The sequence below is a fragment of the Sceloporus undulatus genome, chromosome 5, assembly GCF_019175285.1.
Source record: "Sceloporus undulatus isolate JIND9_A2432 ecotype Alabama chromosome 5, SceUnd_v1.1, whole genome shotgun sequence".
Lineage (NCBI taxonomy): Eukaryota > Metazoa > Chordata > Lepidosauria > Squamata > Phrynosomatidae > Sceloporus > Sceloporus undulatus.
Window position 1 is genome coordinate 184,016,142 of NC_056526.1, and position 16,575 is coordinate 184,032,716.

At 39.0% G+C, this 16,575-nt stretch overlaps 1 protein-coding gene across 5 annotated transcripts in view; it reads left to right on the forward strand.

Annotated features, from left to right (window-relative positions):
- Positions 1–16,575, forward strand: part of SLC4A4 (solute carrier family 4 member 4) — a 243,332-nt gene that overhangs the window by 64,305 nt on the left and 162,452 nt on the right. For all 5 annotated transcript variants that reach the window (XM_042470501.1, XM_042470504.1, XM_042470503.1 and 2 more), the window contains one exon: positions 4,546–4,716. In XM_042470501.1, coding sequence (XP_042326435.1) covers positions 4,546–4,716 — 171 coding nt within the window. The remainder of the gene's footprint in view (positions 1–4,545; positions 4,717–16,575) is intronic.

A 16,575-nucleotide genomic window follows, 5' to 3' on the forward strand; every position in this document is an offset into this window, starting at 1 on the left:
ACTGTCTTTTTTTATGTGGCTTTAATGCTGTGGCTGGCTTGATAATAGAAATACATCATAGTAAGCCTACAGTCCTAATACTTTAATATGCTGCCAACAGAACTAGACAATCTTGTTAATCTTTTGATCACGTGTGCATGGTGCAGATTTTGATAGTGTGAAACTAAAGTTGCATGTGTGTGGGCAAAAGCCATTTCAGTTATGTCCCTGTCTCTTCCCTTATTCTGCAGAAAATTATAATAATGCTTTTGGCATTAAATTGTAGGAGCGAGGCAATGTGGGGGTCTATTTCCTTCTCCTTTCCCTTCTGAGATATGGTTGGAGGAAATGGTTGGCACATATTTACAATGTCAAGATAAACTTGTGGACTTTCCTCCAAGGAGTGCCTTAAGCAGGAAACACTTGACACAATTTCTCAATGCGCCTTTATGTTTGAGACCTTTTCACATTTACTAGTACAACTTGAGTTTTCCCACGAGAACAAGACCATATAAATAGCTCTTCTCATGGTCATGCTCAGCTTCATGATAACCTGCCTGTAGGAGGTGCTAATTCCAGATTTTATCAGCTTTCCAGACTGTATTTTTCTTGAAAGACAGGGACATGGTCAACAGTTTTCACAGTCATGGGCTAAGAAGCCCAGTCTTTTGTTACAGAGAGAAAATGGTGAAGGAAAGAGTAGGTGTAATTTAGGAGATAATCACACGGGGAAAAGGATGTCTTTTCCCCATTCTTTTCCTTTCCTTCTTCCGATTGTGCAAAAGACTATCAGATGAAGTCGTGCTAATGTGGTCATTATCCTGTCAGTGAAGTGTAATTGTCTGCAATCACATGAAAGGCTATCGTACAACATTGCACTTAGCCCATCTTTAGCCCATCAGCGAAGTGGAATCGTCCTGTCATTTTTCATTAATGGAAGTTTCTGTTATTGAAAAGTGACAGGATAATGACAGGATAAGTACAATGTGTGTGTAAGTCTTTGGTGCGATAGTGCAGTAAAGATGGGATAAGGATGGAGGCAATCCACTTTGCTCCCATCCTTTGCCCCCCCCCCCCCCATCTGATATTCACCTTAGTGGCTAAAGAGTGAGTTCCTACTTGGGCAGTTTACTTTAGTGCCCAAGTAGGAGCTCAGTCTTGCCAGACAGCTTTAGATGAATTAGTTGCCACAGCTAGGGAACACTATTATAGGTGGGATATATATGTCCCCTTCTTTACAGGAATTGAGACGAGCAGTAAAGACTTAGTTCAGATTGACATAACAAAATCCAAAGTATACTTTATGGTGATGACTTTATTAGTTCCACCAAAAAGTTTTATATACATAATGCAAGCTTTTGAAACTAACAGGCTTTTTCATCAGGCATTGATGCTAAAAAAAAAAAATGTGATGATGGAGTGTCACAGAGCTTTTTCTTTCATGAGATATAAAAAATGTTGTTCAAAATGGTGTTGGAGGGAGGTTGATGTAGGTAGAGGCCACATCCCTTATTTGCCATGAGGTGGCTGGGGATAGAAACAGCCAAAGGAAGGCAATCTTATTTCTTTCTCCATTGGTAGAAACGAGGAGATTTCCTTTGAGATTTGGGCCATTGCTTAGCAGTCTGCTATTTCTGGTTGCTTTTTTCCAAATAAATTCTGTGATCCTATTGATTTCACTGGTGTGTAAATGGTCTTACTGATATCTAAATGGCGTTTTAATTGGTTTTATGGCTTATCTGGTTTTAAAGGATATTGTGCTCATTGCTTTTGCTGTTTTTATGGGGATGCTTGATCCCTATGGTTATGTATTTTGGCTTTTTATGACTTCTGTTTTGATTTGTAATAACTCTGTGTTGTAATTGTATACTGTAGAAGCTTTTGTTTCAGTTTCTTTTGCCCTAGAAGCCAGTTTATAACTATTTTCAATAAAGTAAAAGTAACAGCTAGCATAGGCATCACAAAAATAATAATAAATAAAATAAAACAAAACAATTATTAATAATATAGCTGGAAAAATAGAAACTCATAACAAATTTTAATGGTTTAAAAGTAGCAAAACAGGTGCAAAGTGATTTAAATCTGGTATGTTAGCTGAGAAGGTCCTCTTCCTAAGGTGCCTATCCACTTTATTTGGAACTTGGAAAAGTTTCATTTTGTGCAATTATTTATTCATTTATTGAATTTATATCCCACTTTTCTCCCAAAATGTACAATAATTTTAAAAAGGTCCAGTTCAAATATTAATTTACAGAAGTTAAAAAGAAATTAAATATCAATATTCTTAAAACCATGTTTAACAACCGCTAAAAATATTTAAAACATAGTTTCAATAAAAGATATACACACATGCACACATACTGCTGGCCCTAGGACAGAGTGGGGGCGTGACATCCACATGGCACATGGCACCCTCTGAAGCCACCCCAACGCTGGTATCATGCTCTGTGCCTGACTGCATGGCAGAGGCATCACGGCGCATCACGGCACTTCTTTGGCACAGCGTTTAGACACACTGTGCCAAAGGAGTGCCAAAAAGCCGCAGTGGCAGTGGCAAGGGCACCTTTTTGCCGACACTAAAAGAAGCAGCATTTCCTGTTCTTTTTAGCGCCAGCAAAGCGGTGGATGGGGCCTTGGCGTGTGGTTGCCACGGCCCCGATCCAGCACTGAAAAGGGTGGTGCAGAGCTGCTCCTTTGTGGTAGTCTGTAGAGCCCCACAGCCTTTCAGATAGTCTGGGCCCAAGTTGTTTAAGGTCAAAACCAGCATTTCGAATGTACAACTTGCAGATTCTGTGTGCATCAACACTGTAGAAATAATACTGTTTGACACTACAGTAACTGCCATGGCTTCATTGTACTGTACAGGATCCTAGGATTTGTAGACTTGTGAGGCTCCAGCACTCTTTGGCAGAGGAGGCAAAAGACCTTGTAAAACTACAGATTCCAGGATTCCATAGAATGAAGCTACAACACTTAAAGTGGTGTCAAGCTGCATTATTTCAACAGTGTAGGTGCACTCTCTGAAGGTGTGTTGTCTAGGGGGTTCTGTGAGTTGTAATCCAAAATAATATTTTTTTTCCAAGCTCTGCTCATTGGTGTATGACAGTGGTCTCCAAACTGTGCCCTTTAAGAGATTTTGGTCTTCAGCTCCCAGAAGCCTCAGCCATGTTGGCCAATAGTCTGGGATTCTGGAAGCTGAAGTCCAAAATCCCTTAAAGGGCACAGTTCGAGGACCACAGGTTTATGACATCTCTTTTCCTGTTCCCTAGCTAGCCTTCTGAATGCTGTCTGAGCACTCTAACAACAGAAATTTTAGTTTGAAGGACAGCAGTTGATGGCATATGGAGATAATGAACTCATTCTTGTTTATGGGAAGCACACCTTCACATAAACATTTTTGTCAGAGTGTGTAGATGCATGCTTATCTGCAGTTCTCCACCCTAAATCCTTGAGAAATGAGTGGGTAAAACCAGATTTTACTTGACCACATCAAAGCCATTTTCTGCTTGTGTTCTATATGAAATTAAGGAGAGTGTATTAACTGTAAAGCGAGGAAGATGGGTTATCAAATTAAGTAAACATCTAATGTCTTAAGTTTGTTTTGCCACATGACAGTAACAACACTTTTTGAATTTCCCTAATCTGTAGAACCTGTGCTAGCTAGAATGTATATCCAGTTGGAACTTTCCACTCTTATATTATTAACAATGTCCATATTTACGTCAGGTGTGGTAAACGTGTTTAGAATCTTGACTGACTTTCATGTCATTCTATCTGGAAGATGGGGGGGTGGTGGTGGTGGTCAGGCCTGGTCCTCATATGGCTATGTGCATGTTGATAGGTACAGGAAAACTCTCTTTGTGCAAGAAGCATAAATGTATGTACATAATTATTTCATCACAAGTTTAGGGGTACTCATAGAATCTTTTTCAATCACTTTTTCCTTGGTACCTAAGGCTCTAGTGAACTTGAAGATGGGTACACAAACATATTTTAATGTCCTGCTTTTGTGTTTCTCATAACTATTTTGAGATTATCGATGTTTGTTGTTAGCACTAACCAGTAAGTGTTGGCCAAGCATAGTTAAAGCATACACAGTTTCAAAACTTCTCATTTGTTACAAAAGCAAAATATTATTTCTTTCTCCCCATTCCTATAGGAGCCCCTCTTTTTTTCTCCCACTGCTGGCATTCTCAGGGGACTGACTTTGGATCTTCTTGAGACAGCCTCAGCTCACTTCCATCTGCTTGTTAGCCACAAAAAAATGTTGTTTAGTGATTTGCATTACATAATAGCAATATTATGTAACATATAGTCCAATGATCCCCAAACATTTTTGGGCTACCACCCCATTTCCTCTTGAGTGACAACCCTAATGCCTCCCAACACCTATTTCTTGATCTGAGGTGCACTTTCTTCCTTGATCTTCCTTAGTAATTGTTCCAAGACAACTACTGTACGCCTAATAAAGATGTTGTGACTTGTGTTACACTGTATGTTAATCTTACTTGATGAAATCTGCAAACTGTTATTTTTAAAAACTTGCAATATTTTCATGTTCTCTAGGTCATCACACAGTGTACATTGGAGTCCACGTGCCTAAAAGTTATCGGAGAAGGAGAAGACACAAAAGAAAGCCCAAGGAGAAAAAAGAAAAGGAGAAAATTTCTGAAAACTCTGACAAGTCTGACATCGAAAATGCTGATGAGACAAGCAGTAGCATCCTCAAGCCGCTCAGTGAGTAATGGGCTGTTTTGGAATGTCTTTTAACTGAGGCTACTGTGTCAATGAGAGCTAATACAGATAGCCACTCGGGTTAAAAGAATGTGGATGGTAGCATTTTGCATATATGATGCAAAATGTAGAAAACTCACACCTGAGCAAACGTATGCAAGGTGGTGCATTTTCACAACTGATTGAATTGATTTTATCTACTATTATGGAGTTCTTGTGATTTTGATCTATTTGAAATTCGTGTGGAGGCTCATTTCTGAGTCAAGGAGTTATGTTTCCCAAGATATCAACTAAGGATAAAATCAACAGAACTGAGACTGAGAGGATAAAGACTCCAAATTACCTTCCTGCAATTGGATCATAGCTTCATAGTTTTTAGTATTGCTGCAGTTTTGGATGGAAAGATGTATTTCATTATCTCTGGATTAGAGGAATATTGGGTTTTCTGGTTGTTGATGCAGCTTCTAAAGTAATGGTGTATTTGCTGACATATTTAGTTGAAGGGCACTGATAGTGACAGGATTTTTGTTATTTTTTAAAAAAGAAACCTCTTACTATGCCACCCTAAAGACACTCAGGCTTATCTGGTTCCAAGGACTGTGCAGGATTTGATCTGGTTTGTACTTGGATAGGAGACCACCAGGGAATACCACTGATCTTAGGGTATGACAAAGAGGAATCATGCCTGAAGCACTGGCAAGTCATTGTTGTAAGTCAGAATCAACAATACTGATCTAAGTGGACCAGTGGTTTACCTCAGTATAAGGCAGCTACCTGTGTTCCTAAAACATTGCCATCATTATCATCCCAGCTTTCTTAAGGAAGCTTAAGGTGATGTGTTGTTGCAACAATCCATGAAGTAGGTTAGATTGATACCCAAAGTTGATTACTCAGTTTTTTTAATAGCAAGATAGGGATATTCAAATCTTTTGTTTTCATTCTGAAGAACTAACGGACTCATGGTTGGGGAAAAACCCCAAACAAAACCAGGTGTCTGAATCTCCTGAGGGCATCCGTGACATTAAACCTTAGTGTGTATACTTTGAGCAGAATTGTTTCCTCAGCTGTCCTTCTTTTGAGCGTGGCTATCTTCTCCATTTAGTAGAGTGCCACAAGCAAGGCACTATCTACTTTAATAACTCAGGACAAATGATGTGCATCAATATCTTCCTTTTATGAAAATCCACTCCAGCACTGATTAATCAGGAAACAGTTCATTTTATTTTTATATTTATGATTTGTTCTCTATCAGAAAGTTTATCCAAGTAAGCAACAGTACATAAAAAGAAATGGAAACATCATATGTATATGGTTTTAAGAGTCGTCCACACTGTAGGGAAGAAATAAAATAAAGCCAGCTGCTACCCTCATCCAGCAATGTTGCCACCATACAGTCTGGAAGATTTTAACCCAACTGTCTTGTTTCTTAAGAGATCCAGGAATAGACTAGCAGGGGCTGTTGTAGTTCAGAAGATTAAGGGGCAATGGGATGTTGGTGAGCACGAAGCTTGCATAAGACTGATTTGCTCTAAGACTGGCTTCGGCCAGTGCTGATTTAACAAGTGCTAAAAAATCTACTGAGTTAGAGTCTGACTGGAAATTGAGATGTATAATTGAGTGATGACCTCCCAGGTGCCTATATTATGACACAACCAGTCACATTTTGATGATCCAAATTGAGGGAATTTAAAAAAAATAATACATGTTCCAAGGCTCCTTTGAATCAGGATGACAGTTTATAGAAGGGATTCCTAAATAATGTTGTTAATCCCCCTAATTCTTCTCTTTAGATTGCCCCAGCTCTCTGCTAGGTATTGTAGAGAACTAAAATAGTCTTTCTTCAGAGTTCTTTGTTGGTTTTTAAACAGGTTTTTAATCTGTTTTATAAAAGGGAAAAATGAAAGAGGCATGTTTCTTGCAAATATCATGCTTATGAAATTTGTGAATGACACCAAATTAGGAGGGTAAGCTAATAGCCCACAGTTCAAAATGACCTTAACAGATTAGAGAGCTGGGACAAAACTAACAAAATGAATTTCAACAGGGAGAAATGTAAGACACTATACTTAGGCATAAAAAATGAAATGCACAGATATAGGACAGGTGATACCTGGCTTGACAACAATGCATGTGAAAGGGATCTAGGAGTCTTATTAGACCACAAGCTAAACATGAGTCAGCAGTGTGATGTGTCAGCTAAAAAAACCAAAGCAATTCTAGGCTGCATCAATAGGAGAATAGGAGTATAGTGTCTAGATTGAGGAAAGTAGTAGTGCCACTCTATTCTGCTTTGATCAGACTTCACCTGGAATAGTGTGTCCAGTTCTGGGTGCCACAGTTCAGGAATGATATTGACAAGCTGCAATGTGGAGGAGGATGACCAAACTGGTAACAGGCTTGGAAACCATATGAGGGATGGCTTAGGGAGCTGAGTATGGTGACACAATAGCCATGTTTAAATATTTGAAAGGGTATCATAATTGAAGGTAGAGCAAGCTTCAGAGACTAGGACACTGAGCAATAGATTCAAGTTAGAGGAAAAGAAATTCCATCTCAATATTAGGAAGAACTTGCTAACAGTAAGAGCTGTACAACAGTGGAATACGCTGCCTCAGAGTATGGTGTAGTCGTCTTCTTGGAGATTTTTAAATAGAGGATGGATGCCCATCTGTCAAGAGTGCTTTCATTGTGTATTCCTGCATGGCAGGGAGATAGACTGGATGGACCTTCTGGTCTCTGCTAACTTTATCGTTCTAAGATCTCAAAACATGAGCATGTTCATATGGGATAATACAGTCCTAATGTACTTGTGAAGATAATGGGATAGAAAGAAGGGTCTCTCCAGAAGATCTCAAAACACAGGGAGGCCCATTTTGGAGAATATGTTCCTTCTGATATCCTGGACCAGTATTTTATATGTGGAAACAGACTGGTTACTAGGGGAACTATTGAAACAAGGGAGTCCTCCACCCTGGCACACACTGTCTTCCTGTGGAGGGGAGTGCCTAGGAAAACGTTTTCACTGTTGTCCCCAGCATGTTTTGCATGAGGCATTCTGCCCATTGGGAGGGCTGACCCTGTGGGAAAGTCTTTCCCCCTTAGGCAGGCAGCATTTTCTTAGAACAGGTTTGGCTAAAATACTGCCCTCCAGATGTTGTTGATAGGAGGCATCCGAAGGGTCACATTTTGTCTACCACTGCCTTGGGAAGTCCTGTTTCACAGACTTCAAAGAAGCAGCTATGTTAGTCTTTTACTACATAAAAAGGAGGAAGGGAGGGGAACAAAAAGAAAAGAAAAGAAATGTGGCAGCACCTTTAAAGAGTAACTTGCTTTTATTTTAGCATGACTTGTTGTAGATATAAACCTACTTTATATCCATGAAAGCTCATACTAAAATAAAAGCCAGTTAGTCAAAAAGATGCTGCCACATTTTCTCTCTCTCCTTCACTTCTTACTTTGTCATTGTTGTCACGTGCTTTTAAGTTGTTTCTTACTTATGGCAACCCTAAGATCAAAGTGTCACAGGGTTTTCTTGGAAAAATTTGTTCAGAGTGGATTTGCCTTTGCCTTCCTCTGAGGTTGAGAAAGTGTGGCTTGCCCAAATCATCCAGTGGATTTCCATGGCCGAGCAGGGATTCAAACCTTGATATTCAGAGTTGTTGTCCAATATTCAAACCATTGTACTATGTTGGCTCTGTTCCCTTTCTTACTTTCCAGTCTTGTATAACCTGCATTTTAAGCTTGGAAAAGGAACTTTTACCTTTTCTGTCTCCACCATGTTTAGGACTTTAACGTTAAAACTAATTACTATACCCTCCTTTGTGAGGGAAATGTACATCTCATCCTTTTGCAATTTGCAGTGAAAGCGCTGATTAAAAAACAAGCAAGACTCAAGTATTTGTCCCTTCAGCACTTCTGATGATATTCAATTCTTGTTTCACTACCAGTCCAAAGCATTCTTGGGTGAAGGATGGTTATTTCATAATATTTGATCTTGTTAGCATGGCCACTTGAGTGATTGAGCTGAAATGCCATACATATGGCTTTGGTTTCATTTTTAAAAAAGAAATGGCCACTAATGTGGATCTGACTCAGCTTCTAAATTTAATCTGTAAATTGCTGTACTCTCTTTCCCTGTGTGAGTATATAGTATAACCTTTGCTTCTGTCTCAGTGGTAGCCATGTCATCCAAGGCCTGGGGTTAATGTGCAGCTTTTAACATTTTGTGATTCAAAATGCAGCTTTCCCTGGAAAGTAAATGCTGTATAATCTGATTAGGCAGAAAGCTAGTATGGTTGAGCCAGGTTTTTTTGGAAGACAGCCGTCTGTTTGGGGGTATGTTGGAATGGTGCTGGACAGTACCTGCCTTTAGGGAATGTACAAGAAAATTAGAAGTTAAAGATAAGTAATGATTTGAGCACTTGGAAGGGGCTGTATGAAAGAGATGCCAATGATTCCATTATCAAAATTAAAAAAAATCTAGCTGAATTGCATGGCCCTGCACAGACCTATTCAAATTATCTTTTTCCATAGACTGCAATAACATATCAGCTATAAATCCTTAAAATAAATTTTAGATTACAAGCGAGAGCCAGCATAGCGTAGCCAGCATTGGACTATAATTTAATTCTCCACTCGGCCATGGAAACCCACAGGGTGACCTTGGGCAGGTCACACACTCTCAGACCCAGAAAAGCCTGTGATAGGTTGCCATAAGTTGGAAATGACTTGAAGGCATACAACAAAGCAGCATATCAGCAGTGCGAAAGGATGAGTTGGTTGTTCTTATATTTTAAGTTCAACATTTGCTTTCTATACTGAGCTCACAAATATAAAAAATAGTTCTTTGTCATCTCTGTTAACTCACACAAATGCTTGCCTGTTCAGTGCATCATTAAGAACCATATACTGTATAGTTAGGGAATAAGTGTTTGGGTGGTAGCCCCTTCTCTACATGTGATCCACCATATGACCCATGTCATTCCCACTCAGTCCCTCACTTAGGGGTGAAACAGATCGCCCCTTTGTGCCGGCTTGGGAGCAGTGTCAGAGCATGGTGTTTAGACATCGCATGCTCTGATGCCACCCCCAAACTGGCGTCATGTCACCTGCCTGACCACATGGTGGTCAGCTTTGCAGCGCTATAGCGGTGTGGTGTTTATATGCCGCAAGCTGCAAGAGTGACACAAGTGTGTGCCAGCAGCGGAAAAGCCGGCTTTTTCCTGGCTCAAAAAGAAGCAACATTTTTCTGCTTCTTTTTATGCCAGCAAAAAGCTGGGTTGGGGGCATAGTGTGTGGTTGCTGCGGCCCCAACTTAGCATTCAAAGAGCTTTCAGCGCTGCCTGTTTCAGCCCTTTTTATCTGCCACAACAGCAGCATCAATAAGAATTTTTTTTCATCTGGTTTGACCTAGTGTCTTTGACTTACTTCTTTTATCATCTTGTGTTTTGGCTTGGTTTTCGGTTTGGTTCTCAGCTTGATTTTCAGCTTGGATTTTGGCATAGACTACTAATTTACTTCAGCATTTTTCTCTCTTAGTATATTGGCTTGATCCATCTTTTTGGCTGCATGAACCCTTAGGGGTTTATGGCCTCCACAGCCTCCTTCAAAAGGTGTGCCTCCTGTGGTGGTAAGATTCCAAAGGACAGCCATTCAAAGTGCTTGTTGTGTTTAGAAGAGGAACACAACTTCAGTATTTGAACACATTGCCAGACATTGACCCTTCAGGCATGTTGGAATCACTTATCCTGGTTTACAACTTTCTTTTGGGAGAATGCCTTGAAGGCAGTGGATTGAACTGTAAAAAATAGAGCTCTCTTTCCTTCTAAGCACCCTTCAGTAACTTCTCAGCCCTGACTGTCTTTGGTTCCTCAGTCCAAGTTTCTCTTTAGAGATCTAGATATCCCTCCATGATTCAGGGTCTCAGCCAGAAGGGCCTCATACTGCTATAGAATGGCCTGTGTTGGAGGTGGCTATTCAATCCCCAGTCAACTGTTTGATCCCAACAGTCCACTGCTCAATCCTATGAGTTGACAGGGCCCTCCCAAGTCCTTTCCACACTGGAGAGCTCTGTTGATGTTGAAGAAAATGAGCAGGTTACTAACTAGTAACTGTTTTTTTATATGGTCTTCTGTGAATTCACACAACCCCACCCTTCCTCCCCTCTTTCTTGGGTCTGCTACTCTTACAGTGATGGTGATGGTGATGATAAAGAAGATCTTCTAGTAGTTCTTTTTTAGGCTGTGAAACTCCATATTGTCCTCCTTCCAGCAACAAAAATATTGGACATTTTTTGGTTCAATCATGCTTTTGGCAACTGATTGTCTGCTGTGGAAGAGACTTTTAACAGAGGCTGCTGTACTTTTTAGTGATGTGTTTCTTAATTGTTTTCAATTAAATAGTGTTTTAATATTATAAATGTTTTAACATGTGTTTGCTTTTATTGGTTCCTTTTTTATCTTGCCATGAGTTGCCTTGAATTATAGTATGGGGAAAAGATGGGATATACGTCAAACAAACAATCTGTCAGGTTAAGCTACTGGTACACAGTATATTTGGGATCTTAATTAGTGGTAAGGCAACATTGGAGTTGCTACCAGTCATAGTTATGTATGCTGATTGCTCTGCATCCATGTGATTTATGAATATGACCATGATACTGGAAGATTTATGTGATAAGCTGTCTTGTAACATGATCAACAGTGGTGCTGACTTGCACGGGATAATCTTCCTCAATAATAAAAAGTTATTGGCTTTCCACGTCTATGTAATATAATCCAGACACATGTCATCATCAATGAAATGATGTGGAAATTCAGTTACTGATTCAAAAATATTACTGGGCATTGGTGATGCTTTCCTGAGTCAACTTGACCATACATCCCCCCCCCCCTTTTTGAGCCAGGGGGTGCATTGACTTTACTGAAGTCCAAAGGGATGCTAGTTAATATGTGTTATTTACTATGCAGCCCATTAAGGATGTAAAGCACTTGCAGTTTTTCTTGTTCTCAACAAAAAAGGGTGTCTTGACATTTCATAATTCTAAACTTCTTTGTGAAGAGCCCATTTGTACTGTTTTTTGCACAGATTTTTGTGTGTGTATATAATATGTGTGTGTGTGTGTGTGTGTGTGTGTGTGTGTGTGTGTGTGTGTATATATATATATTACACATACTGCATTTTTGTAAAGAACTCTCAAACTGTGAAAAACCACCCCAAAATGCTCAGAAATTTTCATAATCTTGGCCAAAAGGGCTAAATCTGATCTTAGTTCCAACTGAGATCTAAAGCACTTAAGTAAGTGGTGAATGAAGTGCCATTCATTTTACTCAATTTGGGACAAACATTGAATTTAGTCCATAGGTAGGCCTTATGGGAATTCAGATTGTCCCCTTGTATTGTATGGATAGCAGTGCTGACCCAGGGCTCTGTTCATGTGGGGAAAGATAATGAGGTCCTTAATACATTGTACAAACCCCATCTCTTCCCTCCATTTTAATTTACCACCCTGCAATAGCTTTCAAAAGCAGCCATTAACAGATCTGTCACAATAGGAAAGGCAGCTTGCTCTTCTCCCCCTATTCCTTTAACTTGAACACTGTACTGGAGCCTAGAAAATAGTTTTGCCTTAGGGTTGCCGTAAATTGGAAATGACTTTAAGGCAGACAACAACAAGAACAACAATGATAGGGATTAAAAGTCAATTTATGGGAAAGACCTTGAATACTTGAAATGATCAATATAAATACTGGTACTGTTTATTACTGTTACTAATTATTATCATTAATTAATTAATAACTATTATATAATTAATAATAGCATTCCTAGTTTTTATTCAGGTGGCGTGTCTGATAGAGAATGCAAAGAAGGGTCAAAGTTAAAATCATGTTTGTCAAAATAACTTGATTCCATTTTGCCTCCATTTCAGGAAGCTTGTGTAAGAAGCAGTGCTTCTGTTTATGTCCCTGAAATCATCCTTTTTTTGGCTTTTCCATGAAGTATGTGCCCAGGAAGGGAGAGACTGTAGCTCAGTGGTACCATACATGGTTTGCATGCAATATCTCTCAGATTCAATCTCTGGTATTTCTAGTTAAGATGATCAGATAGCAGGTGATGATGAGGAGCTCTGCCAGAGAGCACTTGCCAGTTACAGTAAGAAACACTCTGTTAGATGGGCAAATTGAAGTTGTAATTCAGTTTCCTCTTGGAATGTTTGCAGAAGGCCTTCATATGTACAGAGCATCATAGGCACATGACATGGAATATATATGGAGCTCCTTAAACACTTTCTATTGCTCAGTTACCTATGTAGATGTAAGATCTTCCCATCTACAATATGGGGATAATAATATTGATCTACTGATCAGTATTACCACTCCCCATATTGTAGATGGGAAGATCTTGTTTGCTCGTTGGGGTGGAATTTCAATCTGACTTATACTCTGATTCTCTCAGCCATGCAGTACATGCAACATACCCATCCAGCAGCCAATCTGTTGCAAATATCCTGGTGTAGCTTTCCACTGCCTTATACATCTTCCATGGGCCCCCGTTTGAATCCAGCAACCTGGCTCTGTCTTACCTTAAATGAACTCATAAAATCATTATGGAAAAGTACAGCTTGTCATCTGACACGGGGGTGAGGGGGATGGGCAGAGAGAGAGAGAGAAAAAGCCAGAACATGCACATGAGCAATGTAAACATTCTTTCTTTCTGAGCTATAAGGCAGGTTTGCATGCCTCTAGAGTACATCTGCTGCTCCATGAATCCTCCCTAAGGATCGTTCCCATTCTGCATTCTTAATATTTAAAGCTGTACTCTTTAACTGAAGAACTCACTAGACTGATGCATTAAAAATGAATTCTATAATTGATTTAAAAATGCATCTCTAATTAATGAGACAATACAGGTCTTTAAAGAAGCCAATTATTAATGCTGTGTAAGCACTTTTAAAAAGTTAGGATTCCAGAAGAAATATCATAGATAGCAAGTACATTTCTATACCGCTTACTGATGTACTAAGTGGTTTACAAAGTGTAAGCTAATTTTCCCCAACAAGCTGGGTACTCTTTTTAGCAACGTACGGAAGGATGCCAGGCTGAGTCGACCTGGAGTCCCTGGCTGGTATTGAAGTCACAACCTTGTGGATTGTGAGTGAGTGGCTGCAGTACCACTGTGCCACCAGGGCTCCTTCATGCCCTTCATGGTCACAAAAGAGGAGATACATGTTTTAAGATAGCATCTGCTGCAATTGGTACATGTACTAGCTAAAAACACAGAATGTACTTTTAAAAATTCAAAAGAGTTTATTTAAGTTATATGTAAATTTATTAATGTTTAATCAATTAACCTTCATTTAATTATCAGCTGAGATTTCTATAACTAAAATTTCTATAGTAGCCCTAGTAATGTGTGGCAATTTGTATTCCAGCTGACCTCACCAAAGGTATAAGTAGTAGTAGTAGTAGATGTAAATAGTAATAGTATAAGGATCTGGCGGTCTTCTCTCTAGGTTTTAGCAAGGCTTGACCCTGTTTAGCTTCCCAAATCAAACAAGATTGATGTGTTCAGGGTGATATGGTGTCTGTGTAGTGATATGATTATTTTACCTCTTGCTGGCGACCGATTGGATTCAAAGACAGCAAGGCACTTATGGGGCAGCCCCATGTCATAGAGGTAACCTATAAATATGACTCTGTCTAAAAGGAAACCTGTGAAATACTTTAAAAAGATGGAATTGGAAATTAAAGCAATGCTGATGATCCTTTTTAAATTTTTTTAAAGATTATGAGATCTTGAGGTCATTACAGCAAGCAATAATTTCTCAAAGGTCAGCATGATGTTATGGATATGGATGTTGGCCATGCAATAAAGCCATTAAGTGATTAAATTTCATCTTGGCATTTGCCCCCATTGTAGTAGAGAATTGGCGACCTCCTTGTTCACTCTTGGCAGTATAATTTGCAACTAGTTGTGTTGCTTCTGGTCACCTATTGTGTCTCCACTTGGCTGGGGCTACAGAGAAATTGCCACTGCATTAGGGCTGCATTTGTTCCCATTTGCAGAGCTTTTGGCAATTCAATTATGCTATAACACGAGCAAGATATTATATATATAATCCAGAGAGTATCCTGTGAATTAATATTTGGTGCCTGTTTACTCACCAATTCATTTGTCATACCAATTGTTTTGTGGATTTTTTATTTCATTTGCTCAGTGCCAAACCTTGCCCACTTTCCCCCTTTCTTCTGGCACTTTGTTCAGCTCTCATTTGGAGTATCAGTAAGTACCTCTGTGTTGAAAGGGGAAAAGTAAGGAAAAACTTTGAATGCAACACCAGGCAAGACAAACAACTACTTCGCAGTCCCCAGTGCAAGTTGTTTCTTCTCTGCAACTTATGTTGACAATTGCTGTGGTTGGACCAACACTTCATCATAAGGTAGTTAACATTAATTATAATGAGATGAAATCAAGCCAACCTCAGATCTGAGGCTCTGACGCTGAATTGTTCAAACTAACCAGAGTTAATCTGAACCACAGTTCAGCATCTAGGCAACACTGTAAACTGTGGTTAAACATGGAATTTATAGGCTTCCTTTTTGGCTGTGCAAGAACAGAGGACAGAACTTGCTGCAATCCATTCATATTAAATTGAACCATGATTTAGTAAGACTTTTGAATTGACTCACCAGAGTTAATGGTGTAGAGGCCTATCAATGATAGTTAACCTATGATAGAAGTATCTTTCAGAAAAGTGGTATTGTATTTGTATTCATTCAAGAAATCTTTAGCATCTCTGTTGGAAGATTATTTATTTATTTATTTTGCTACAAACTCCCTTCTACACAAAGTGCTCAGCTATATTACCCTACCACAATAAGTAATACTGGCAGCTGTAAAAAAAAATTCACATTCATCTAGTATAGTTAAAATCTAAGGGATTTGCTGGTATTATCTGAAAGCAGAGAAAAGCAATTTGAAAAACAGAACATAGTTACAGATAACAATTTTATCCAGAATTAGGAAAATTACTTTAATTTTTTTTAAAGGCTTTGGTTTATGGTAATGAATTGAACCAACTGTAAACTGAAATAGACACAGTGAATCAATGGTAGCACTGATTTAGCATTCAGCAATTGATACAAGTAAGTATAGTCTAGTTGGGATTAGCAACTGGATTCAGGCCAATACATCCATATACACACTATTTTAAAAGAAGCACCTCATCTTGAAGGTCACAAGATCAGTAGTGGGAGAGAGAGCCACATTTGTAAACACCTATATTGGAAAGAATATTATTGCTTTTTAAAAAACTACCGATGGCAACATTTTAATTAAAATGGTTTTAATCCATTAGCCAACCACCTGGGTATGATACAATGTGGTATGAAATATACACATGCATGTGTGTTTCCTTGCGAATGCACAGGAGGAAATAGATTTACAAAATGTGTGCATTTACAAAATATTGTATATACTCATGTATAAGTCTAGAAATTTTAGTCAAAAAATTGACCCCCAAAAACTGGGTCAACTTATCCACAGGTCAGTGTAAGCACTGTACTTTAATTCTTATCAAAAATGCAGCTATGCTTTGGTGAAAGCTGAGAGCTTAATCTCTTCTTGGAGCACCTAAAAGAAGCATCAACCCCCCTCTACTAACCCATCCAACCTTTAGGATGAGCACAAACTGTTATGGCTGTCCATAATTTAAAGTTCTTTAGCATCATTTTTCTTTAGTTCATTCTTTTCATCCTTTGTTACATGCCACTGAGTTTTACCCTCAACTTATCCATGGGTCATATCAAAATCCATAATTTTGGCCTCAAAACCTGCCCTCGACTTATACGTGAGGTCAACGTA